This window comes from Oncorhynchus tshawytscha, linkage group LG05 (genome assembly GCF_018296145.1).
Source record: "Oncorhynchus tshawytscha isolate Ot180627B linkage group LG05, Otsh_v2.0, whole genome shotgun sequence".
Lineage (NCBI taxonomy): Eukaryota > Metazoa > Chordata > Actinopteri > Salmoniformes > Salmonidae > Oncorhynchus > Oncorhynchus tshawytscha.
In genome coordinates, this window is record NC_056433.1 from 65,145,865 (window position 1) to 65,172,401 (window position 26,537).

The 26,537-nt window shown below is 45.6% G+C and overlaps 1 protein-coding gene across 6 annotated transcripts in view; it reads right to left on the minus strand.

Annotated features, from left to right (window-relative positions):
* Positions 1–26,537, minus strand: part of LOC112251130 (E3 ubiquitin-protein ligase LNX) — a 74,987-nt gene extending 48,450 nt beyond the window's left edge. Inside the window, exons 1-2 of one of the 6 annotated variants that reach the window (XM_024421888.2) lie at positions 26,375–26,537; positions 13,126–13,698 (exon numbers count right to left, since the gene is read on the minus strand). In XM_024421888.2, the coding sequence (XP_024277656.1) occupies positions 13,126–13,607 (482 nt within the window). In that variant the 5' untranslated portion in view covers positions 13,608–13,698; positions 26,375–26,537. Of the gene's footprint in view, positions 1–13,125; positions 13,699–22,164; positions 22,665–26,097; positions 26,271–26,324 lie in introns of those variants that run through there. The other 5 variants (XM_024421886.2, XM_024421889.2, XM_024421884.2 and 2 more) reach the window with 5 other exon arrangements.

The following is a 26,537-nucleotide window of genomic DNA, read 5'->3' on the forward strand; positions in this document are numbered from 1 at the left end:
CAGCCCTACGCACGGTGTCCCCGGTTCGCCAGTACAGTCCAGTGCGGTCTGTTCCACCCGCCGGGCTACAGGGGGTATCCAGCCAGGACAGGATGTGCAGGCTCGGTGCTCGAGACCTCCAGTGTGCATCCACGGCCCAGTCCATCCGGTGCCTCCTCCATGCACCAGGCCTCCTGTGGCAGCCCCACGCACCAGTCTGTCTCTCCGTCTCCTCCCTCCAGGTGCTCCCGCCTGTCCAGCGCTTCCAGAGCCCCCCTCCTGTCCGGAGCCACCAGAGCCGCCCGTCAGTCAGGAGCTGCCAGAGCCGCCCGTCAGTCAGGAGCTGCCAGAGCCGCCTGTCAGTCAGGAGCTGCCAGAGCCGCCCGTCAGTCAGGAGCTGCCAGAGCCGCCCTTAACTCCGGCGCTGCCAGAGTCACCCTTCACTCCGGCGCTGCCAGAGTCTCCCGTCTATTCAGGGCCCGCTGAAAGGGTCCCCAGTCCGGGGACGGAGGCGAGGGTCGCCGCTCCAAAGGCGCCACCTAAGTGGGCTCAGACTAAGGTGGAGTGGGGTCCACGTCCCACGCCAGAGCCACCACCGCGGACAGATGCCCACCCAGACCCTCCCCTATGGGTTTAGGTTTTGCGGCCGGAGTCCGCACCTTTGGGGGGATACTGTCACGTCCTGACCTTAGTTCCTTTTTTTATGTTTCTATTTTAGGTTGGTCAGGGCGTGAGTTGGGGTGGGCATTTTATGAGACAACCATACTTAGGCAGCCTGGTTTCACCCTTGAGTTGTGGGTAGTTGTTTTCTGTTGTGTGTCTGCACCAGCCATAACTGTTTCGGTCATTCGCTTTGTTATTTTTGTGATTTCAGTGTTCATTAAATAAATATGGACACATACCACGCTGCACCTTGGTCCTCTCCTTCCAACAGCCGTTACAACCGTACTATTGCAGCTTTTTTTCTAATTTTTCAAGCGTCTTTTAAGGTAGTATCATTCGGCTAGACCACTTCGGCTAGGCGCCAGCCAAACTGAAGCATGCTAATACCTTTAGGCAACAACAAAACAAAAACAACTCCCCCAAATCATCATCTACACCTGATTAACTAAGCATTGTTTAGGGGCTGATTAACAGTACACAGTGACTGACATTGGGCTGGGTATGGGTAAGAAGGTCAGCAGGTTGACATTTACACTACATGGCCAAAAGTCGAATAACTGCTCGTCGAATATCTCATTACAAAATCATGGCCTAATATTAATAAGGAGTTGGTCCCCCCTTTGCCACTCTTCTGGGGAGGTTTTCCACTAGATGTTGGAACATTGCTGCAGGGACTTGCTTCCATTCAGATACAAGAGCATTAGTGAGGTCGGGCACTGATGTTGGGCGATTTAGGTTTGGCTCGCAATCGGCGTTCCAATTCATCCCAAAAGTGTTCGATGTGGTTGAGGTCAGGGCTGTGTGCAGGCCAGTCTAGTTCTTCAACACCGACCTCAACTAACCATTTCTGTATGGACCTTGTAATCACACTGCACACTGCCCTAACCCATCTGGATAAGAGGAATACCTATGTAGGAAAGCTGTTCATCGACTACAGCTCAGCATTCAACACCATAGTACTCTCCAAACTCGACATTAAGCTCGAGACCCTGGGTCTCGACCCCGCCCTGTGTAACTGGATCCTGGACTTCCTGACGGGCCGCCCCCAGGTGGTGAGGGTAGGAAACAACATCTCCACCCTGCTGATCCTCAACACTGGGGCCCCACAAAGGTGCGTTCTCAGCCCTCTCCTGTACTCCCTGTTCACCCATGACTGTGTGTCCATGCACGCCTCCAACTCAATCATCAAGTTTGCAGATGACACTACAGTGGTAGGTTTGATTACCAACAACGACGAGATGTCCTACAGGGAGGAGGTGAGGGCCCTCGGAGTGTTGTGTCAGGAAAACAACCTCACACTCAACATCAACAAAACAAAGGAGATGATCGTGGACTTCAGGAAACAGCAGAGGGAGCACCCCCCTATCCACATCGACGGGACAGTAGTGGAGAAGGTGGAAAGTTTTAAATTCTGCTGGGTACACATCATGGACAAACTGAAATGGTCCACCCACACAGACAGCGTAGTGACGAACAGTGCCTCTTCAACCTTTAGTTTGTCACCAAAAACACTCACAAACCTTTACTGATGCACAATCGAGAGCATCCTGTCGGGCTGTATCACCGCCTGGTATGGCAACTGCTCCGCCCACAACCGTAAGGCTCTCCAGAGGGTAGTGAGGTCTGCACAACGCATCTCCGGGGGAAAACTACCTGCCCTCCAGGACACCTACAACACCCGATGTCACAGGAAGGCCAAAATTATCATTAAGGACAACAACCACCCGAGCCACTGCCTGTTCACCCCGCTATCATCCAGAAGGCGAAGTCAGCACAGGTGCATCAAAGCTGGGACCGAGAGACTGAAAAACAGCTTCTATCTCAAGGCTATCAGACTGTAAAACAGTCATCACTAACATTGAGTGGCTGCTGCCAACTCAAATTTCATTTGTGCACAGGAGCATTGTCATGCTGAAACAGGAAAGGGCCTTACTGGTTTCGTAGATGGAAGAAGGTGTGGACCAAAGCGCAGCGTGGTACGTGTTCATGATTTATTTAGCTGAACACTGAAATACAAAAAACAACAACGTGAATAAACAAAAAAAATGAAGCTGAAACTGTAGTCCTGTAAGGTGCAGAAAACACTAAACAGAAAATTAAACACCCACAACCAAAATGGGGAAAGCAGGCTACCTAAGTATGATTCTCAATCAGAGACAACGAACGACACCTGCCTCTGATTGAGAACCATACTAGGCCAAACACATAGAAAAAAGAACATAGACTACCCACCCCAACTCACGCCCTGACCAACCTAAAACAAAGACATAACAAAGGAACTAAGGTCAGAACCTGACAGCAACCCCCCCCCCAAAGGTGCGGACTCCGGCCACAAAACCTGAACCGATAGGGGAGGGTCTGGGTGGGCGTCTGTCCGCGGTGGCGGCTCTGGCAGCTCCTGACAGACGGGCGGCTCTGGCAGCTCAGGACAGACAGGCGGCTCTGGCAGCTCAGGACAGACGGGCGGCTCTGGCAGCTCAGGACAGACTGGCGGCTCTGGCAGCTCAGGACAGACGGGCGGCTCTGGAGGGAGGAGACGGAGAGAGAGCCTGGTACGTGGGGCTGCCACAGGACCCACCAAGCTGGGGAGACCTACAGGAGGCCTGGTGCTTGGAGGAGGCACCGGATGGACCGGGCTGTGGGGGAGCACTGGAGCCCTGGTGCGCAGCCTTGGCACCACTCCTCCCGGCTGGATCACCATTTTAGCCCGGACCATCCAGAGTGTAGGCACAGGTTGAACTGGGCTGTGGGTGAGCACTGGAGATCTGGTGCATACCACTCGCACCTCTCCCTTAGGCTCAATACCCACATTTGCCCGGCACGGGCGGAGCGCAGGCATAGGACGCACTGCACCCTCCCAGTGCCTCGGAGACACAGCACGCAGAGCCGGCGCAGGATAGTACAGTGTACTGGAGACCAAACACACTGGGCCAGCACAACACGCCCTTGCTGGACGCCCACTCTCGCATGGCACTTGCGGGGGGCTGGCCTATAGCCCACCGGGCTATGAGTGCATATTGGTGACACCGTGCGCTTGACCGCATAACACGGTGCCTGACCAGTACGGTGCTTCTTCCAGTAAGCACGAGGAGTGGGCTCAGGTCTCCAACCTGACTCTGAACGTGACATTGAGATTTACCTTCACTGGAACTAAGGGGCCAAGCCCGAACCATGAAAAACAGCCCCAGACCATTATTCCTCCTCCACCAAACTTTAAAGTTGGCACTATTCATTCGGGCAGGTAGCGTTCTCCTGGCATCCGCCAAACCCAAATTTGTCCGTCTGACTGCCAGATGGTGAAGCGTGATACATCACTCCACTACTCCAGAGTCCAATGACGGAGAGCTTTACACCACTCCAGCCGAGGCTTGGCATTGAGAATGGAGATCTTAGTCTTGTGAGCTTCATGAAAACCATTTCATGAAGCTCCCGACGAACATTTATTGTGCTGACGTTGCTTCCAGAGACAGTTTGGAACTCGGTAGTGAGGGTTGCAACTGAGGACAGACGATTTTTCTGCCCTTGGCGGTCCATTCTGTGAGCTTGTGTGGCTACTACTTCGCGGCTGAGCCGTTGTTGCTCCTAGACATTTCCACTTCACAATAACAGCACTTACAGTTGACCTGGGCAGCTCTAGCAGGGCAGAAATTTGGCGAACTGACTTGTTGGATAGGTGGAGTTCTATAACAGTGCCACGTTGAAAGTCACTGAGCTCTTCAGTAAGGCCATTCTACTGCCAATGTTTGCAATATGATTGCATGGCTGTGTGCTCGATTTTATACACCTGTCAGCAGTGTGGCTGAAATAGCAGAATCCACTCATTTGAAGGGGTGTCCACATACTTTTGTATATATAGTGTACCTAATAACCTTTAGTGTGTTTCTCAAATACTTTTGGCCATGTGGTGTATTGTAAAAATTGGCTATATTGTAAAAGTTACCTAAATTGAAGGATAGGGTTAGGCATTATGGTTAGCAGTGTGGTAAGGTTAGGGTTAAGGTTAGGGTTAGGTGACAACTCTGCAGAGCTGCCTCCAGAACAAGATTCATGACGGGAGACGCTAACCTGCAGGAGGTCATGGGGGGCTGTATTGATTAATAACGTTGGGCACCTTAAGGTTGTATAAGGGTTGGTCACAGAGCTAGCAGACAGAAGACATGCAAATGAAGCAGACTGTTTTTGTTTTGAGTGTTTACAGGGCTGGATAGGTAGAGCTCTCTCTTTTCATCTTGTCCTCTCTTTTCATCTCTCTCATCTCTCCTCTTTCTCTGCCCCTCTCTCTCCTCTCATCTCCCTCTTCTCTGTCATCCCTCTCTTCAGCTCTAAATAGAGCGCCTGAGAGAGTGACTGACCGATGGTGGTTAGAGAACTTAGATCTCCACTCATGTTATCAAGTAACACTTCAAGCTTGCAGCTTCCCTCATTTATCTCCTTTCTATCTCTCCATCTCTCCCTCCTCTCAATTCCTCTCCCACTATATTTCATTACCACTCTGTCCCACATTGATTCTCTCCTTTAAAGCTATCCTCTATCCTCTCTTGCTCTCTTCTGTTCATCTTTGTTTTCTCTCTCTTGTCCCCGTCTCTCTACAGCAGGCCTATCTAACAGCTCCTCTCCTCTCCTCACTGTGGTAGTGGTTAGTAGTGGTTAGTAGTGGTTAGGGAACCTGAAGGATGAGTAAGTCTCAGTGTAGTGCTGTCTTGTCTGGAACCGTGTAAGGCACTTAACTGGTGTAAATAGCCCATCCCAATGAATATTTGATGGGTAAATATGAGAGACATGTGTGGGTGCTGTGTGTTAGGGGTAGAGTTGTATGAGCTGGTGTGTGTGTGTTTAGTTGTATGTGCTTGGCTGCGGTGTGTAAGCAGTGTGTACCACACAAGGCCACAGGCTGGCAGGAAATGTATGAGCAGAATGTATGAGAGCCTATGACAGGCCATCGTCAGGACAACACAATGTGACATAAGGAAGTAACAGGGCCAGCAAGGTCGGTAGGGTCAGGGACAGGACGGCCACCTGTCACTGTAGAGTTCAGAGAGCGGAGAACAGCCATCTGGCTTATAGCCAGGTGGACTTACCTTATGCTCACACATACACAACACAAACACACAGGCCTGCACGTAAGCATTCAGTACATAAACAACGCAAACACACAGGCCTGCACGTAAGCATCCAGTACATACACAACACAAACACACAGGCCTGCATTCGTAAGCATTCAGTACACACACAACACAAACACACAGGCCTGCACGTAAGCATTCAGTACATAAACAACACAAACACACAGGCCAGCACGTAAGTATCCAGTACATACACGACACAAACACACAGGCCAGCACGTAAGTATTCAGTACATACACAACACAAACACACAGGCCTGCACATAAGCATTCAGTACATACACAACACAACCACACAGGCCTGCACGTAAGCATTCAGTACACACACAACACAAACACACAGGCCTGCACGTAAGCATTCAGTACATACACAACACAAACACACAGGCCTGCACGTAAGTATTCAGTACATAAACAACACAACCACACAGGCATGCACGTTAGCATTCAGTACATACACAACACAAACACACAGGCCTGCACGTAAGTATCCAGTACATACACAACACAACCACACAGGCATTTACATTAGCATTCAGTACATACACAACACAAACAAACAGGCATTTATGTTAGCATTCAGTACATACACAACATAACCACACAGGCATGCAAGTTAGCAATCAGAACATACACAACAGAACCAAACAGGCCTGCACGTAAGCATTAAGTGCATACACACGACACAAACACACAGGCCTGCACGTAAGTATTCAGTACATACACAACACAAACACACAGGCATTTACGTTAGCATTCTGTACATACACAACACAAACAAACAGGCCTGCACATAAGAATTCAGTACATGCACAACACAAACACACAGGCATGCACGTTAGCATTCAGTACATAAACAACACCACCACACAGGCCTGCGCATAAGAATTCAGTACATGCACAACACAAACACACAGGCATTTACGTTAGCATTCAGTACATACACAACACAAACACACAGGCTTTAACGTTAGCATTCAGTACATACACAACACAACCACACAGGCCTGCACGTAAGCATTCAGTACATGCACAACACAAACACACAGGCCTGCATGTAAGCATTCAGTACATACACGACACAAACAAACAGGCCTGCACGTAAGTATTCAGTACATACACAACACAAACACACAGGCCTGCAGATAAGCATTCAGTACATACACAACACAACCACACAGGCCTGCACATAGGCATTCAGTACATGCACAACAAAAACACACAGGCCTGCAGATAAGCATTCAGTACATACACAACACAACCACACAGGCCTGCACGTAGGCATTCAGTACATGCACAACAAAAACACACAGGCCTGCACGTAAGTATTCAGTACATACACAACACAAACGCACAGACCTGCACGTTAGCAATCAGTACATACACACAACACAAAGACACATGCCTGCATGTAAGTATTCAGTACATACACACAACACAAAGACACATGCCTGCACGTAAGTATTCAGTACATACACAACACAACCACACAGGCCTGCACGTAAGCATTCAGTACATACACAACACAAACACACAGGCTTCTACGTTAGCATTCAGTACACACACAACACAAACACACAGGCCTGGACGTAAGCATTCAGTACATAAACAACGCAACCACACAGGCATGCACATAAGCATTCAGTGCATACACAACACCAAGACACAGGCCTGCAAGTAAGTATTCAGTACATACACAACACAAACACACAGGCTTTTACGTTAGCATTCAGTACATACACAACAGAAACAAACAGGCCTGCATGTTAGCATTCAGTACATAAACAACGCAACCACACAGGCATGCACGTTAGCATTCAGTGCATACACAACACAAAGACACAGTCCTGCACGTAAGTATTCAGTACATACACAACACAAACACACAGGCTTTTACGTTAGCATTCAGTACACACACAACACAACCACACAGGCCTGCACGTAAGCATTCAGTACATACACAACACAACCACAAAGGCCTGCACGTAAGCATTCAGTACATACACACAACACAAAGACACAGGCCTGCATGTAAGTATTCAGTACATACACAACACAAACACAACACAAACACACAGGCCTGCACGTTAGCATGCAGTATACACACAACACAAACACACAGGCCTGCACGTAAGCATCCAGTACATACACAACACAAACCAACAGGCATGCACGTTAGCATTCAGTACATACACAACACAAACGCGCGGTCAGTTTAAGTTAGCATTCAGTACGTGGACAACACAAACACATAGGTCTCCATGTTAGCATTCAGTACATACACAACACAAACACACAGGCTTTTACGTTAGCATTCAGTACACACACAACACAACCACACAGGCCTGCACGTAAGCATTCAGTACATACACAACACAACCACAAAGGCCTGCATGTAAGCATTCAGTACATACACACAACACAAAGACACAGGCCTGCATGTAAGTATTCAGTACATACACAACACAAACACAACACAAACACACAGGCCTGCACGTTAGCATTCAGTATACACACAACGCAACCACACAGGCATGCACGTTAGCATTCAGTACACACACAACACAACCACACAGGCCTGCACGTAAGCATTCAGTACATACACACAACACAAAGACACAGGCCTGCATGTAAGTATTCAGTACATACACAACACAAACACACAGGCTTTTATGTTAGCATTCAGTACATACACAACACAAACACACAGGCCTGCACGTTAGCGTTCAGTACATACACAACACAAACACACAGGCCTGCACGTAAGCATTCAGTACATACACAACAAAAACACACAGGCCTGCACGTAAGCATTCAGTACATACACAACAAAAACACACAGGCCTGCACGTAAGCATTCAGTACATACACAACACAAACACACAGGCTTTTACGTTAACATTCAGTACATACACAACAAAAACACACAGGCCTGCACGTAAGCATCCAGTACATACACAACACAAACACACAGGCCTGCACGTAAGCATTCAGTACATACACAACAAAAACACACAGGCCTGCACATAAGTATCCAGTACATACACAACACAAACACACAGGCCTGCACGTTAGCATTCAGTACATACACAACAAAAACGCGCGGTCAGTTTAAGTTAGCATTCAGTACGTACACAACACAAACACACAGGCCTGCACGTAAGCATTCAGTATGTACACAACACAAACACACAGGCCTGCACGTAAGCATTCAGTACATACACAACACAAACACACAGGCCTGCACGTTAGTATTCAGTACATACACATGCACACAGAGCCAAGCATTCAAGCACACATCCTCTGGCATTGGATATCCATATTGACAGAATAGAATCAAATCTATTTTCATGTCCACAGGGTCACCATTGTGTCCCAAATTGCACCCTATTCCCTTTGTAGTGCACTACTTCTGACCAGGGCCCATAGTGGACTCTACTGGGTACTTTTTGGGATTCTCACCATGTATGAACACAAAACAATGACCTAAATCTCACCAATACTCAACTCACAAAATGCATCAGCACGCAAAGGGATTTGTAACTTTCTGTTTATTACATGCTTTGACAAAGTTTTTTACTTGACTTTTGCAGGGTAATCTGAATTTAGACAAATCCTTCTCCAATCCCACATTACGTAGACAGCAGCACTCCCCAAACAGTGTGTATTTATACTGAGAGGCATGACAACCCAGGCTACAGGCATAGCACCACCAAACATGGGAGGAATCAATGCACACCTGCCTTGACAAGCTAACAACCCAATGGCCTGTCCAAAATATGAACGGACAAATACAATAATCAAATCAAGTCAAATGTTATTTGTCACATGAGCCGAATACAACAGTGAAATGCTTACTTACAAGCCCTTAACAAACAATGCAGTTTTAAGAAAATATGTGTTAAGTAAAAAATAGATAAGTAAAAAATATAAACTAAAAGTAACAAATAATTCAAGAGCAGCAGTAAAATAACAATGTGGAGGCTATATACAGGGGGGTACTGATACAGAGTCAATGTGGAGGCTATATACAAGGGGGTACTGATACAGAGTCAATGTGGAGGCTATATACAGGGGGTACTGATACAGAGTCAATGTGGAGGCTATATACAGGGGGATACTGATACAGAGTCAATGTGGAGGCTATATACAGGGGGTACTGATACAGAGTCAATGTGGAGGCTATATACAGGGGGGTACTGATACAGAGTCAATGTGGAGGCTATATACAGGGGGTACTGATACAGAGTCAATGTGGAGGCTATATACAGGGGGATACTGATACAGAGTCAATGTGGAGGCTATATACAGGGGGTACTGATACAGAGTCAATGTGGAGGCTATATACAGGGGGTACTGATACAGAGTCAATATGGAGGCTATATACAGGGGGTACTGATACAGAGTCAATGTGGAGGCTATATACAGGGGGTACTGATACAGAGTCAATGTGGAGGCTATATACAGGGGGATACTGATACAGAGTCAATGTGGAGGCTATATACAGGGGGGTACTGATACAGAGTCAATATGGAGGCTATATACAGGGGGTACCGGTACAGAGTCAATGTGGAGACTATATACAGGGGGTACTGATACAGAGTCAATATGGAGGCTATATACAGGGGGTACTGATACAGAGTCCATGTGGAGGCTATATACAGGGGGTACCGGTACAGAGTCAATGTGGAGACTATATACAGGGGGTACTGATACAGAGTCAATGTGGAGGCTCTATACAGGGGGTACCGGTACAGAGTCAATGTGGAGGCTATATACAGGGGGTACTGATACAGAGTCAATATGGAGGCTATATACAGGGGGTACTGATACAGAGTCAATGTGGAGGCTATATACAGGGGGTACCAGGGGGATACTACAGAGTCAATGTGGAGACTATATACAGGGGGTACTGATACAGAGTCAATGTGGAGGCTCTATACAGGGGGTACTGGTACAGAGTCAATGTGGAGGCTATATACAGGGGGGGTACTGATACAGAGTCAATGTGGAGGCTATATACAGGGGATACTGATACAGAGTCAATGTGGAGCTATATACAGGGGGTACTGATACAGAGTCAATGTGGAGGCTATATACAGGGGGGATACTGATACAGAGTCAATGTGGAGGCTATATACAGGGGGATACTGATGCAGAGTCAATGTGGAGGCTATATACAGGGGGTACTGATACAGATAGGCTATATACAGGGGGACTGCAGAGTCAATGTGGAGGCTATATACAGGGGGTACTGATACAGAGTCAATGTGGAGGCTATATACAGGGGGTACTGATACAGAGTCAATGTGGAGGCTATATACAGGGGGATACTGATACAGAGTCAATGTGGAGGCAGGGGGATACTATACAGAGTCAATGTGGAGGCTATATACAGGGGGATACTGATACAGAGTCAATGTGGAGGCTATATACAGGGGGATACTGATACAGAGTCAATGTGGAGGCTATATACAGGGGGATACTGATACAGAGTCAATGCAGGGGCACCGGTTACTTGAGGTAATTGATGTAGAGTTAAAGTGACTATGCATAGATAATAAAAAGAGAATAGCAGCAGAATCTAAACACAATCATTGCAACTACACACACTCTAAAGTACAAATAGTTCACATATTTTCACTGGGAAAGGCACTTGATTAACTTTCATGGAAAACTCACTGTAAAATGATTTGTAAGCAAAACACAGGCTATAAACACCTGCTCATAAACACATACCTAATGACTTACAACATTATACACTGCATCATAAGCATAACACATACTTGCAATTCTGCATGACCACAAGGACACAACCACAATTACTGGATCGCAAACACAACCACAAACACCGAACCGAAAACGCACAACCAGAACCACAAGCAGACAGGACCAAAGTTCAACTACCAGTATGACCTTATGAAGAGTGTGAATCAGGCTGGATGGGCATCCCCAGTCAAGCCAGAGTGCCTCTTGTCTTCCCCCTAGGATGTAGCCTCTCCCCTCCACAGATAAATAACGCCTCCTGACTCCTCCTGACTATCCAAGAAAGGAGCTGGTCCCCAGAGACCCCTGGCCCACTCACATCACATCACCTCCACACACCGCAATACAACACTCACACACCATGAACGAAATGGAGAGGAAACCTGGGAGCCTAGGGAGAGATAGAGAGAGAAAAAGGGAGGAGGGAGAAGTTAGTGGGAGACCCAGGACACCAGAGGATGAATATGGGGGAGAAGAAGGGAAGAGAAAGGTGGTAAACTTTGAGGGGATTGCAGTATCAGGAGATAGAGGTTATGCAATCACTATCAATATTCAGTTCAATGGGAAACACATTGTTGTACAGTAGCAGTGCATAGCTATGGAGATGCACTTGTAATTATCTCCCAGGCCTCTGGGCTAACAGAGTGTTAACGAGCGCTAATGAAGAGAGGAGCCCAGACACTGAACAACGAGTAGTCAAACCTCTGGCTATTTAATGAAATGTAAACAGAGGAGCTCGGCTGGTTCAGATGAAAGAGCCAGGGTGAGGAAGTGTACTCTCTCCCCCTGGGACTGGAGGGGAGGGAGACAATAGGGATGTTCGGTGTGTATGTTAACTGGAGGTCAACACAGTTTTATCACAACAACATTATGAGCCCTGAGAGAGAGGAGCAGATGAGGAGACCAGAACACAAAAACACACATGCAGCAGTTATTATGGGGGCTGCAATATCTAACCATATTTAGGAAAACATACAGTGTAGTCACTCTGTGTATACAGTGGGTGAGGAAGTCTCTCTGCTCTTACAGTAGATTGTGGGTAAATGTGTGTAGGGGTAGCCTCCTCTTCAAGTGTGTAAATGCATGTTGTGGTTTTCAGTGTTTCTGCTACCTGTTCTTGATGTGAGCCTCCATCTCTCCTTGAGGCAGGGTTTCAGTGCAGTGGGCTAAGGTGTGTTAGGGTAATATGTTATTACAGTAGACATTGTGTTGGGGTGTGTTGGGGTCATATGTTATTACAGTAGATATTGTGTTAGGGTGTGTTGGGGTAAATGTTATTACAATAGATATTGTGTTAGGGTGTGTTGGGGTCATATGTTATTACAGTAGATATTGTGTTAGGGTGAGTTGGGGTCATATGTTATTACAGTAGATATTGTGTTAGGGTGTGTTGGGGTAAATGTTATTACAGTAGATATTGTGTTAGGGTGTGTTGGGGTAAATGTTATTACAGTAGATATTGTGTTAGGGTGTGTTGGGGTAAATGTTATTACAGTAGATATTGTGTTAGGGTGTGTTGGGGTAATATGTTATTACAGTAGAAATGTTATTCCAGTCCATAGTGGGTTAGGGTGTGTTGGGGTACTGAACCTACCTATTCTTGATGTGAGCCCCCAACTCTCCTCGGGGCAGTGTATCGGTGCAGTGGTCAGAGAAGGGGCAGGCCACGGCCAGCTTGTCCAGTAGCTTGTGCACCAGCAGGCTGGACTTGCGGCAGTTCTGCAGCATGAGATGGGTGCGGTCCACGGGGCAGAAGTCACTCTCCAGCAGGAAGCTGGTCAGACACTCCTGGCAGTAGGTGTGTCCGCAGGGCGTGTCCAGCGGCCTGATGAGTGGCTGCAGACAGATATGACACATCAGGTCATCGTCCACCTTGTCTTGGTACAGGTACTCATGGTTCTCCTCTATCAGGTGTCTCTGGCCGCAAGTCTGGCACAGGTCAGGGGGAGGTGACTCCAGGCCGCCGTAGCCAATCATGGCAGGTGGTGGTGGTCGTGGTGGGGGTGGTTGTGGTGGGGGTGATGATGCCATCTCCATTGCCATGGCAATCTCATGCACCTCCTCCTGGCTACTCATGAAGAGGGCAGGGCTAAGTTTGGCCGAGGGAGGCTTGGTTTGGTGCTGTGGGGGATCAGGTGAGTTTCACTGAATGTAGAGTTCCATGGAGCTGTATAGAGAGACAGAGAGCGGCATTGATATTGTTTCCAGCTGGAAGCTGTTCATAATCTTAGTATTCTGTGAGATGAGCTAGATAACTTGGTGTTGCATATTAAGGAAGGGAGGAAGGAAGGAAGGAAGGAAGGAAGGAAGGAAGGAAGGAAGGAAGGAAGGAAGGAAGGAAGGAAGGCACCCACCCACCCACACACACACACACACACACACACAAAGCAGTGAAATACCTAGCAGCAATCCAGCCACTGTGAGAATAGCATCAGAACTAATGTCTCTTTTCTCATTTCACTCCTTTTGATGTAGATGTTTCTCTTCTGGCAGAGAAGACTGATATCCAACTACTGAGAAACTCATTTTCTCTCTTGCTACAGAAACATCAATACTCCTTATCCCAACACCAAACACACAGAGAGAGAAATAATCTATGGCACACACTTTACTGTCTGCAGCTATTCAGATTCAATCCATGTGTACCGTGTGGGACATACAGACGCAGGACTGTAATTTGATCACTCTTTGCTGAGAATATTCTTGTTTGTGATTTCCACTTTAAAATGTCTGACATTAAAAATGTATCAACCCCTGAAGAATATGTCCATTCATTATAATCCACATAATAATCCCATTTCCCATTGCTGCAGAATCATTTTCCTGTTGTAGCAAACTGGCTTAAATTAAGATCTCCCACGGATTCCCCCGGTACTGCTGCTCATTCCGTGCACCAGTTCCAGAGGTCTACGTCACCGTCCTCTAGGCATCACTGAACTGTCTCATTACGCAGACCTGATTCCAATTCCCCTGATTAGTAGTTGTATTTACAGTGGGGAGAACAAGTATTTGAAACACTGCCGATTTTGCAGGTTTTCCTACTTACAAAGCATGTAGAAGAGGTCTGTAATTTTTTATCATAGGTACACTTCAACTGTGAGAGACGGAATCTAAAACAAAAATCCAGAAAATCACATTGTATGATTTTTAAGTAATTAATTTGCATTTTATTGCATGACATAAGTATTTGATCACCTACCAACCAGTAAGAATTCCGGCTCTCACAGACCTGTTCGTTTTTCTTTAAGAAGCCCTCCTGCTCTCCACTCATTATCAAACAGACTCCAACCTCTCCACAATGGCCAAGAACAGAGAGCTGTGTAAGGACATCAGGGATAAAATTGTAGACCTGCACAAAGCTGGGATGGGCTACAGGACAATAGGCAAGCAGCTTGGTGAGAAGGCAACAACTGTTGGCGCAATTATTAGAAAATTCAAGATGACGGTCAAGATGACGGTCAAGATGACGGTCAATCACCCTCGGTCTGAGGCTCCATGCAAGATCTCACCTTGTGGGGCATCAATAATAATGAGGAAGGTGAGGGATCAGCCCAGAACTACACAGCAGGACTGGTCAATGACCTGAAGAGAGCTGGGACCACAGTCTCAAAGAAAACCATGAGTAACACACAACGCCGTCATGGATTAAAATCCTGCAGCGCAAGCAAGGTCCCCCTGCTCAAGCCAGCACATGTCCAGGCCCGTCTGAAGTTTGCCAATGACCATCTGGATGATCCAGAGGAGGAATGGGAGAAGGTCATGTGGTCTGATGAGACAAAAATAGAGCTTTTTGGTCTAAACTCCACTCACCGTGTTTGGAGGAAGAAGAAGGATGAGTACAACCCCAAGAACACCATCCCAACCGTGAAGCATGGAAGTGGAAACATCATTCTTTGGGGATGCTTTTCTGCAAAGGGGACAGGACATCTGCACCGTATTGAGGGGAGGATGGATGGGGCCATGTATCGCGAGATCTTGGCCAACAACCTCCTTCCCTCAGTAAGAGCATTGAAAATGGGTCGGGGCTGGGTCTTCCAGCATGACAACGACCCGAAACACACAGCCAGGGTAACTAAGGAGTGGCTCCGTAAGAAGCATCTCAAGGTCCTGGAGTGGCCTAGCCAGTCTCCAGACCTGAACCCAATAGAAAATCTTTGGAGGGAGCTGAAAGTCCGTATTGCCCAGCGACAGCCCCGAAACCTGAAGGATCTGGAGAAGGTCTGTATGGAAGAGTGGGCCAAAATCCCTGCTGCAGTGTGTGCAAACCTAGTCAAGAACTACAGGAAACGTATGATCTCTGTAATTGCAAACAAAGGTTTCTGTACCAAATATTAAGTTTTGCTTTTCTGATGTATCAAATACTTATGTCATGCAATAAAATGCCAATTAATTACTTAAAAATCATACAATGTGTTTTTCTGGATTTTTGTTTTAGATTCCGTCTCTCACAGTTGAAGTGTACCTATGATAAAAATGACAGACATGTACATGCTATGTAAGTAGGAAAACCTGCAAAATCGGCAGTGTATCAAATAGTTGTTCTCCCCACTGTATGTGCCTTCTGTTCACTATTGTCTTGTCGGTTATTGTTCCCATATCCTTTGGTCTTGTGAGTACCTGTGCTTTGCTGTTTCGGCTTTCGTGCTGCATGTATTGTGTACTCGTTATTACGGGTCTCGTCCCATGTATTATTGTGCACTTGTTCTTACGGGTCTCGTCTCATGTATTGTTATTACGGGTCTCGACTCATGTATTGTTCTTACGGGTCTCGTCTCACGTATTGTTATTACGGGTCTCGTCTCACGTATTGTTATTACGGGTCTCGTCTCACGTATTGTTCTTACGGGTCTCGTCTCATGTATTGTTCTTACGGGTCTCGTCTCGTGTATTGTTCTTACGGGTCTCGTCTCATGTATTGTTCTTACGGGTCTCGTCTCATGTATAGTTATTACGGGTCTTGTCTCATGTATTGTTCTTACGGGTCTCGTCTCATGTATTGTTCTTACGGGTCTCGTTTCATGTATTGTTATTACGGGTCTCGTCTCATGTATTGTTATTACGGATCTCGTCTCATGTATAGTGTATTGCGGGTCTCGTCTCATGTATTGTTATTACGGGTCTCGTCTCATGTATTGTTATTACGGGTCTCGTCTCATGTATTGTTATTACGGATCTCGTCTCATGTATAGTGTATTGCGGGTCTCGTCTCATGTATTGTTATTACGGGTCTCGTCTCATGTATTGTTATTACGGGTCTCGTCTCATGTATTGTTATTACGGGTCTCGTCTCATGTATAGTGTATTGCGGGTCTCGTCTCATGTATTGTTATTACGGGTCTCGTCTCATGTATTGTTATTACGGGTCTCGTCTCATGTATAGTGTATTACGGGTCTCGTCTCATGTATAGTGTATTGCGGGTCTCGTCTCATGTATTGTTATTACGGGTCTCGTCTCATGTATTGTTATTACGGGTCTCGTCTCATGTATTGTTATTACGGATCTCGTCTCATGTATAGTGTATTGCGGGTCTCGTCTCATGTATTGTTACGGGTCTCGTCTCATGGTCGGGTCGTCTCATGTATTGTTATTACGGGTCTCGTCTCATGTATTGTTATTACGGGTCTCGTCTCATGTATAGTGTATTGCGGGTCTCGTCCCTTGTATTTATTAGCGGTTTTACCTCGCTCTTTTGTTTGGGTTACATCCCTGTGTTTTTGTAAACATGTTTGTTTTGGGCTTCATCCCCGTGCCTTTGCATGTTGTATTAAAAACCCTCTATTACATATTCCTGCGCATGTCTCCAATCATTTATACAACGTGACATGATCCTACATCTGAAATATATACCGTTTCAAATATCTCTGCAAGTACACTGTGTCTACATTTAAACAGTATGCCTTGTTCACGAGAGGTAGGTTGGGACTGTAGTATCACTACGTCAACTCTGAGACAGGCGGTTTCCCCTGGCACACCGTCCTGAACAGATGGGCAGAGACGACTGGCATCCAAGGACTACGTCACCCTGGCAACAGCCATCTTTTTGGCACCCTTATGGCCCATTTTTCTGAAGCAACTCCTGACTGGTCATCGCTTTGGCTGATGATGTTATAATCTGACAGGACATTGACTGACATCAACTAACCTTATTGGGTTTTAATTCACTGAGCATCAATGTAGGGTACTGTAATGGACATAGACTAATCAAGAACTAAGTATGTCATATAAGAGAGAACCTTTTCTATAGTGTGTGATGTCCTCTATAACCTATAGTACACCTCTCCATCTGTGTGTGTGGTTGGCGGTCATGTGAGAACCCAGCAGGTACTGAGACAGTTTCCATGACGCGCTCCATAGCATTCCAAATGGGATATACCTGACTGTCATAGAGGTCATTCAGTACCTGAGCTGAAGCACATACACACGTCCACACCAATGACTGTAAATGGTGCACATACTGTACACTAACTAGCTTTAAGAACCAGCTGTCAGAGCAGCTCACAGATCACTGCACCTGTTCATAGCCCATCTGTATACAGCCCATCTATCTACCTCATCCCCATACTGTATTTATTTATTTTGCTCCTTTTGCACCACAGTATCTCTACTTGCACATCCATCTTTTGAACATCTATCATTCCAGTGTTTAATTGCCATATTGTAATTACTTCGCCACCATGGCCTATTTATTGCCTTAACTCCCTTATATGACCTAATTTGCAATCACTGTATATAGACTTTGTTTTATTTTTTCTACTGTATTATTGACTGTATGTTTTGTTAATTCCATGTGTAACTCTGTGTTGTTGTATGTGTCGAACTACTTTGCTTTATCTTGGCCAGGTCGCAGTTGCAAATGAAAACTTGTTCTCAACTAGCCTACCTGGTTAAATAAAGGTGAAATAAAAAATAAAATAACAGGCATGCCCACAAACATAGACATGCCCACACGTGCCTATACTGTACACACCCAGACATACATACTCGCACATAAACATGGACAGAGTACACATCAGCTAGTTGTAAACACACACACAGGCCTTAGCCTAAATAACAGTTGTGAGTTCTGTCTGTTTGCTGTGTGTGTCTGGGAGGAGGACTGTGGTAATAACAGCAAGCTGAACCAGACTATAACAAAGCTGGAGCTCCCGCGTTTTTTATTTATTTTATTTATTTCACCTTTATTTAACCAGGTAGGCTAGTTGAGAACAAGTTCTCATTTACAACTGCGACCTGGCCCAATGCTCCCGCGGTGGGCCGCTGTGATGAAGTGACTATTTTATCCTGCTACTCTCTGGTACCGGCTATGGAGAAGACCAGCCATGTCTTGCTCTTCTTCACTCTCTCGGGAGGGGAAGCTTTCACCTCAAAACAGACAGAGAGAGGGAGAGACAGAGAGAGGGATAGACAGAGAGAGGGAGAGACAGAGACAGAGAGAGAGAGAGCGGGAGGGAGGGAGAGACAGAGAGGGAGAGACAGAGAGAGGGAGAGACAGAGAGAGACGGAGAGAGGGAGAGGAAGAGAGAGAGAGGTAGAGACAGATAGAGGGAGAGACAGAGAGAGGGAGAGACAGAGAGAGGGAGAGACAGAGAGAGGGAGAGACAGAGAGAGGGAGAGAGAGGGAGAGGGAGAGAGAGGGAGAGACAGAGAGATGAAGAGAGAGAGAGGTAGAGACAGATAGAGGGAGAGCCAGAGAGAGGGAGAGACAGAGAGAGGGAGAGACAGAGAGGGGGAGAGACAGAGAGGTAGAGACAGAGAGAGGGAGAGAGAGTATGTACAGACTTAGTGAGCATAGCCTTGCTATTGAGAAAGACCGCCGTAGACAGACCTGGCTCTCAAGAGAAGACAGACTATGTGCACACTGCCCACAAAATGAGGTGGAAACTGAGCTGCACTTCCTAAACTCCTGTCCAACGTATGACCATATTAGAGATACATATTTCGCTCAGATTACACAGATCCACAAAGAATTTGAAAACAAATCCAATTTTGATAAACTCCCATATCTACCGGGTGAAATTCCACAGTGTGCCATCACAGCAGCAAGATTTGTGACCTGTTGCCACAAAAAAAGGGCAAGCAGTGAAGAACAAACACCATTGTAAATACAACCCATATTTATGCTTATTTATTTTCCCTTGTGTACTTTAACTATTTGTACATTGTTACAACACTGTATATATATATATAATATGACATTTGTAATGTCTTTATTGTTTTGAAACTTCTGTATGTGTAATGTTTACTGTTAATTTTTATTGTTTATTTCACTTTTGTATATTACCTACCTCACTTGCTTTGGCAATGTTAACATATGTTTCCCATGCCAATAAAGCCCATTGAATTGAATTGAATTGAGAGAGAGAGACAGGGAGAGACAGAGAGAGGGAGAGAGACAAAGACAGAGAGAGGAAGAGAGAGAGAGGGAGAGACAGAGAGAGGGAGAGACAGAGAGAGGGAGAGACAGAGAGAGGTAGAGACAGAGAGAGGGAGAGACAGAGAGAGGGAGAGACAGAGAGAGGGAGAGACAGAGAGAGGGAGAGACAGAGAGAGACAGAGAGAGAGAGGGAGAGAGACAGAGAGAGGGAGAGACAGAGAGAGGAAGAGACAGAGAGAGGAAGAGAGAGAGAGAGGGAGAGACAGAGAGAGGGAGAGACAGAGAGAGGGAGAGACAGAGAGAGGGAGAGACTGAGAGAGGTAGAGACAGAGAGAGGGAGAGACAGCGAGATGGAGAGACAGAGAGAGGCAGAGACAGATAGAGGGAGAGACAGAGAGAGCTAAACACAAAGAGACATCAGCGCCAGGAGTCTGAGGAATGAGAAAAGTCCAAACTACCCTCTAATCTGAGTTTGACTGGAGCAGTGTACAGACAGAAACCTTTAAAGCTGTACATCAGCTTTAAAGAGAGAGAGAGAGAGAGAGAGAGAGAGAGATGTACAGCTTTAAAGGTTTATGTCTGTACACCGAATCCAGTCAAACTAAGATTAGAGGGTAGAGTTTGGACTTTTCTCATTCCTCAGGCTCCTGATGCTGATGTTTTGCTCTTTGTGTTTAGCTCTCTCTGTCTCTACCTCTATATGTCTCTACCTCTATATGTCTCTACCTCTATATGTCTCTACCTCTATATGTCTCTACCTCTATATGTCTCTACCTCTATATGTCTCTACCTCTATATGTCTCTACCTCTATATGTCTCTACCTCTATATGTCTCTACCTCTATATGTCTCTACCTCAGACAGACAGACAGACAGACAGACAGACAGACAGACAGACAGACAGACAGACAGACAGACAGACAGACAGACAGACAGACTCTCTGTCTGTCTGTCTCTCTCTCACTCTTTCACTCTCTCAGGAAGACGCAGGTTAAGAAGAAGTATGATATAGAGTTAAGATGTGAGGATAGCGAGAACAGAATGTATACATGTTTAATATATGTGTAGTCTATACAGACAACGGCAGCAGAACAATCATTCACAGAGTCCTCTGCAGTACACACATACACACACATACGCATGCATGCCGGCACACACACGCAACAAAGCACTCAGAGGAGACACACCCGTGCCCGGGGAACACCTCCCAGAGATCATTATCTCAGTGTTAATCCTCAGAGTGACAACATGGCGTCACAGAACCACCCCCGGGGAGCTCCAACCCACTCTGCTCTAACCTGCTCTGAAGGGAAATAGAGAGTGACACACAGCTGACGGCCATGACAGGCTGAAACATGACCAGGCTAAAGCCCACCTCACCAGCCGTCCAATAACCAGGCCTACATGATTAATAAGAAAGAGAAATTAAGCCTCAGCTTTTCTAAAATAATCAGTTTGATTGGACTTCCTTCATTGGCTTTTGTTCACACCATGTTTAATTAAATCATCCATTTTCTAGAGACAAGTCCTTTGTGTAACCAGGGTAACCTTTGCCCAACATTCAGGGAGGAAAGACGATGAACGATGGCATAAGGAAACCATTTAATGTAGACGGAGGCCAGAACCACTCATACGAGACTTAATCCAATGACTCATGAATACAAACGGCTCACATACCGTACACATTACGCAGACAATCATCCAATGCACAAAGTCTCACACACACATTGGTCAGTGTGTATCTCCAATGACCGTGTGATACAGTGTGAGTTGATGAGTTAGTAATGATACAACCCAGTGCTCACTCAGCTCTTTTCCTTATGGCTCTGGTTGAAAAACAACCTTTTGACAAGTTGTGTGTTACTGTCAGCATTTTAATGTCAGCATTTTAATGTCTGCAGTATACCAGTGTGTAGCTCTGTAAATTTGTCCCATACTCCTATGATAATGTAAACTAATGCAGCTAATGCACATCCTGCTAGCACAACAAACGGCAGTGACACTAATCCACAAAAACCTGCGTTGACCTGACAAATCTAAACCTTTCAAAAGCACACCAATTACAGTTCCATAAAAAAACACACCCTGTCCCTCACCCACGCAGAAACAAACTGTAGACATATACAGCACATGGGGGTCAGAGTATCCTGTGACATGTAACTATGTGTATGTCATGTGGAATGGAACAGCATGAGTGCAATGTGCATGCTACAGTGGACATAATGAAGGTCCCATTTACTGTACTGCTTCTCTACTAACCTATGCCTGGTTCTTCAAGGAGTTAACAGCTCACATAGCCAGAGTATGGTATGTTATGCCTGGCCCTGCAGGTTCCCAGGCCGGTAGGTTCAGTGTGTTGTCTGAGCCAGGCAGGCAGGGCTGTTCCGACATGTTCGTCACAGGCAGAGCATTCCACAGCCCTGTGTTACTCCACCAAACACACATGCTCAGAGCAGCAATACCAGAGAGGGGCACTGTGGGTAATAACATAGAAACCCACTTGTGCCCCATGATGAAATCCGGTGATCATAAAGCTGATTTTTAATAAACAGTCAAATGAATAATTAATGTGTCACACTGCAGATAATCATGACATGTTGAGGTTAAGGGACACACAAGGAGACTGTAGGTCAAACAAGGCAATTGTACAGAGAGAGAAAATGGGAATAAGATAAGATACAAGGACAATATCAATTATATTCACACTGAGAACAAGACACCATGAACACATGAACACACACCCCGTCAACACACCCCGTCAACACACCCCGTCAACACACCCCGTCAACACACCCCGTCAACACACCCCGTCAACACAACCCGTCAACACACCCCGTCAACACACCCCGTCAACACACCCCAACACACCCCGTCAACACACCCCGTCAACACACCCCGTCAACACACCCCGTCAACATACCCCGTCAACACACCCTGTCAACACACCCTGTCAACATACCCTGTCAACATACCCTGTCAACACACCCCGTCAACACACCCCGTCAACACACCCTGTCAACACACCCTGTCAACACACCCCGTCAACACACCCCGTCAACACACCCCGTCAACACACCCTGTCAACACACCCTGTCAACACAACCCGTCAACACACCCCGTCAACACACCCTGTCAACACACCCTGTCAACATACTCAAGGGGTTCCCAAACTTTTTTAGCCCAGGACACCATTTTGATATCAGAAATTTTTCGCAAACCCAACCATGTATAAAAAAATGTAATTAACAGCTAATGTTGACTTTGTTATTTGGGGCGATGGCAGTCACAATTGAAAACATTCTAACAGTATTTCTGATTGTCTGTTAGAAACATGCACGGCTATGGGGGCATAGTTGGCTTTTGAAAGACTCTCTCTCCAATAAGAATGATTTCCTCTGAATCCACTGATTCGGCCACTCATCTGTAGAATGGTTTTGTATTTCCCTTGTATGCTTGCATTCAGTCCGTTCACTTTCCCAAATATATCTATGACATAAGCACGGAAACACATTTTCTTTTCATTACACAAAAAGTCAACCAGTTTTTTTTTTACATCCATTGTGAATGACAACAGCTCCTCTCTCAGTGCGAAACATCTTTCCAACTCTCCCCCTCGATAACCAACAAGCCTTGTTGTGAAATAGAACATTGCCATGTTCTGATCACATATCTCCACATCATTTTGCAACCAGGCGTGTGTGCAGTGGATGTGGTTTGATGTAGCTTACAATCGAAGTTGCCTGCTGCAGTATATGTCTGAGATCTGTACTCAGAACTTTTGCCTCCAGTTGCTCTCGGTGTACCATACAATGACTCCATATGGAGTACAGAGTCCTGCCTGCTGGAGCCTCATCTGTGCAAAAGCACACCATTCAGTCCCATGGAATCTGTTTTTTGTAAATATAGCCACACAGCACACTGAACATCCCCTGTGCTGTTTCAAGTTCAGGAATCGAGAAACAGAACAATATGTCCACCTGAATAGCATGTCCAACATCTATAGCGAACAAAAGTCAATGCATGGGCATCTCGGCCCTCACAGCTATCGTCCATTGGAGATCATAAACTGGGGAGTTTTCGAGTTGTTCAGTCAGTTTCCTCTTGATTGCTAGCAATAGCATGAATATCTGACAAAAATATTGATGTGGGTTTCTGTGCCTCTGCCATTGTTTTAACTATATCAATTGTGGCCAGTAATATCAGTCTCTGCAATAGTGTTTGGTTTCATAGCGTAGCAGGCCTAGCCATTCACCGTGGGAATGATTCAAGTGCAACAATAATGTTTCCCATGATCTAAGGGCTCTCTCTGGTTGAATTTGATATTTTAGATTTGAATAATTTTCATTTCGATTTTTAAGGTTAGCCACATTACAATGATTTTGAGTTACTAAGACGATATTATAATATATACATTCTTTTGTATATATTTAGTTTTTTCAGGATTTTGAAAATCTCCCTCAATTTTCATATCAGGCGACCCAACGTGGGGTCGCGACCCCTAGTTTGAGAACCACTGACAAATCCTATCTACACAACCTGTCAACACTTTCTGTCACAACCCTGTCAACACCATCTGTCAACACATTCTTTCAACATACTATGTCAACAGCCTGTCAACATACCCAGTCAATACATTGTGAACACCACCTGTCAACACTTCCTGTCAACACCCTCTGTCAACACAACCACATACTTCACTAGGGTTGCATAATTCCGGGAACTTTCAATAAATTCCCTGTTTTTCCAGAAATCCTGGTTGGAAGATCCCAGATTTCCTGCTCATTCCCTACTGATTCTGGGAATTTTGGGGGGAAACAGGGAATTTATTCAAAGTTTTTTTTTTGCAACCCTACACTTCACACATGGTTTAGTTTTTGCGTAATATTGATGTGTGTACCCATATCAAGTGTATCAACCTGGACTAAGGGGTAGACATAACATAGTAAACATATAATTTGTCTCTCTCCATTTGTATGATATGTTACATATGGTATGTATTAATTTGTGGATGTCCATCATCCATTTTAGGATATTTTGTTACTAATTACAATTCATATGATATGTTACAAATTGCAATTTGTACAATATGTTATGAATTTGCAATACGTTGTGGCTAACATTAGCAAGGTGGCTAGGTAGCTAATGCTAGCATTAGCTAGGCAGCTAGCATTACCTAGGCTAGGGGTTAGGGTTCGGGGTTAAGGTTAGGGTTAAGGTTAGTGGAAGGTTTAGCTAACCTGCTAAGTAGCTGCAAATTAGTAAGTAGTTGCAAAGTTTCTAAGTAACTAAAATGCTAAAGTTGTCCTTGATGAGAATCGAACATGCAACCTTTGTGTTACCCAAATCAAATCAAATCAAATTTATTTATATAGCCCTTCGTACATCAGCTGATATCTCAAAGTGCTGTACAGAAACCCAGCCTAAAACCCCAAACAGCAAGCAATGCAGGTGTAGAAGCATGGTGGCTAGGAAAAACTCCCTAGAAAGGCCAAAACCTAGGAAGAAACCTAGAGAGTAACCCCCCTAAAGTCAGTTCATGAAGGTTAGACTATTTAACATAATGTGTGCTAGTTATGTAATATGCGTACTGTAGGAAAGTAATTGGTTCATCATTATCCAGCCAGGTGGTTGAGCTCTAAGGAGCTCCAGCCTAGAGGGCACTGTGTGTACCATGACTTCTAATACCACACTTAAACAAACAATTAGATATTAGCAAATAAGCTTCCCAGATCCAGAAATCTATCAAACATGATTTAAGATTAAAACACAGACTATGGTAATCAATGCCGTCTCTACACCCTGTCCATTAATTCTACTGTCTGGAACAGCAGAGCTCAGAGGACAGGAGAGAAGCAGGCAACCAATGAGCTGAATGGAGTCGCTCTAATGGCTCAGTCTGTCTGGATCAGAACAGAGTTACACTCAGAGGCTCAAAACAGATAATATGGATAAGTTACTGTACAGACACTTACAGAGACAGGAAAATTATAGGGAAGAGAACATGTCTGACACACACACACACACTACACACACACACACACACACACACACACACACACACACACACACACACACACACACACACACACACACACACTGCAAACAGCATTCAATATTACTTTCATGGATGCAAATACACAAACAGAAGTATGAGACAATAGACAAACTGTCAAGTAGACTTCTTCTACTTACTGTTAACCGTCAGAGCTGTGTAGATAGGTAGCAGTCATACATTCTGATCACAGAGTTTGTTGTAGTACTCACAGAACTCACAGAGCAACGTTCACTTCAGGCAAAGCGGCTTCACCTGGTCAGGTAATACTTAGGAAAGGGTGTAACTCTAGATCTGTCAAAGAGCCATAGAGGGAGAGGGGGAATGGAGGGAGGGAGAGAGTATGAACTGCAGGTGAACACAATACCTGTTGATTGGCTGGTGGAGTTCAGTAAGGAAATGTCCCGGTCACAGAACCTGTTGATTGGCTGGTGGAGTTCAGTAAGAAAATGTTCGGTTGCTGCCGGTCTTGGGGGAATTCTGGGATAGAGAACAGGACAGAACAGAGTCAGAGTTTTGTGGATGTGCTGTGATGACCCAGAGCCGGCTGCTAACATCTGGAAGCTGGTCCAGGTGACCA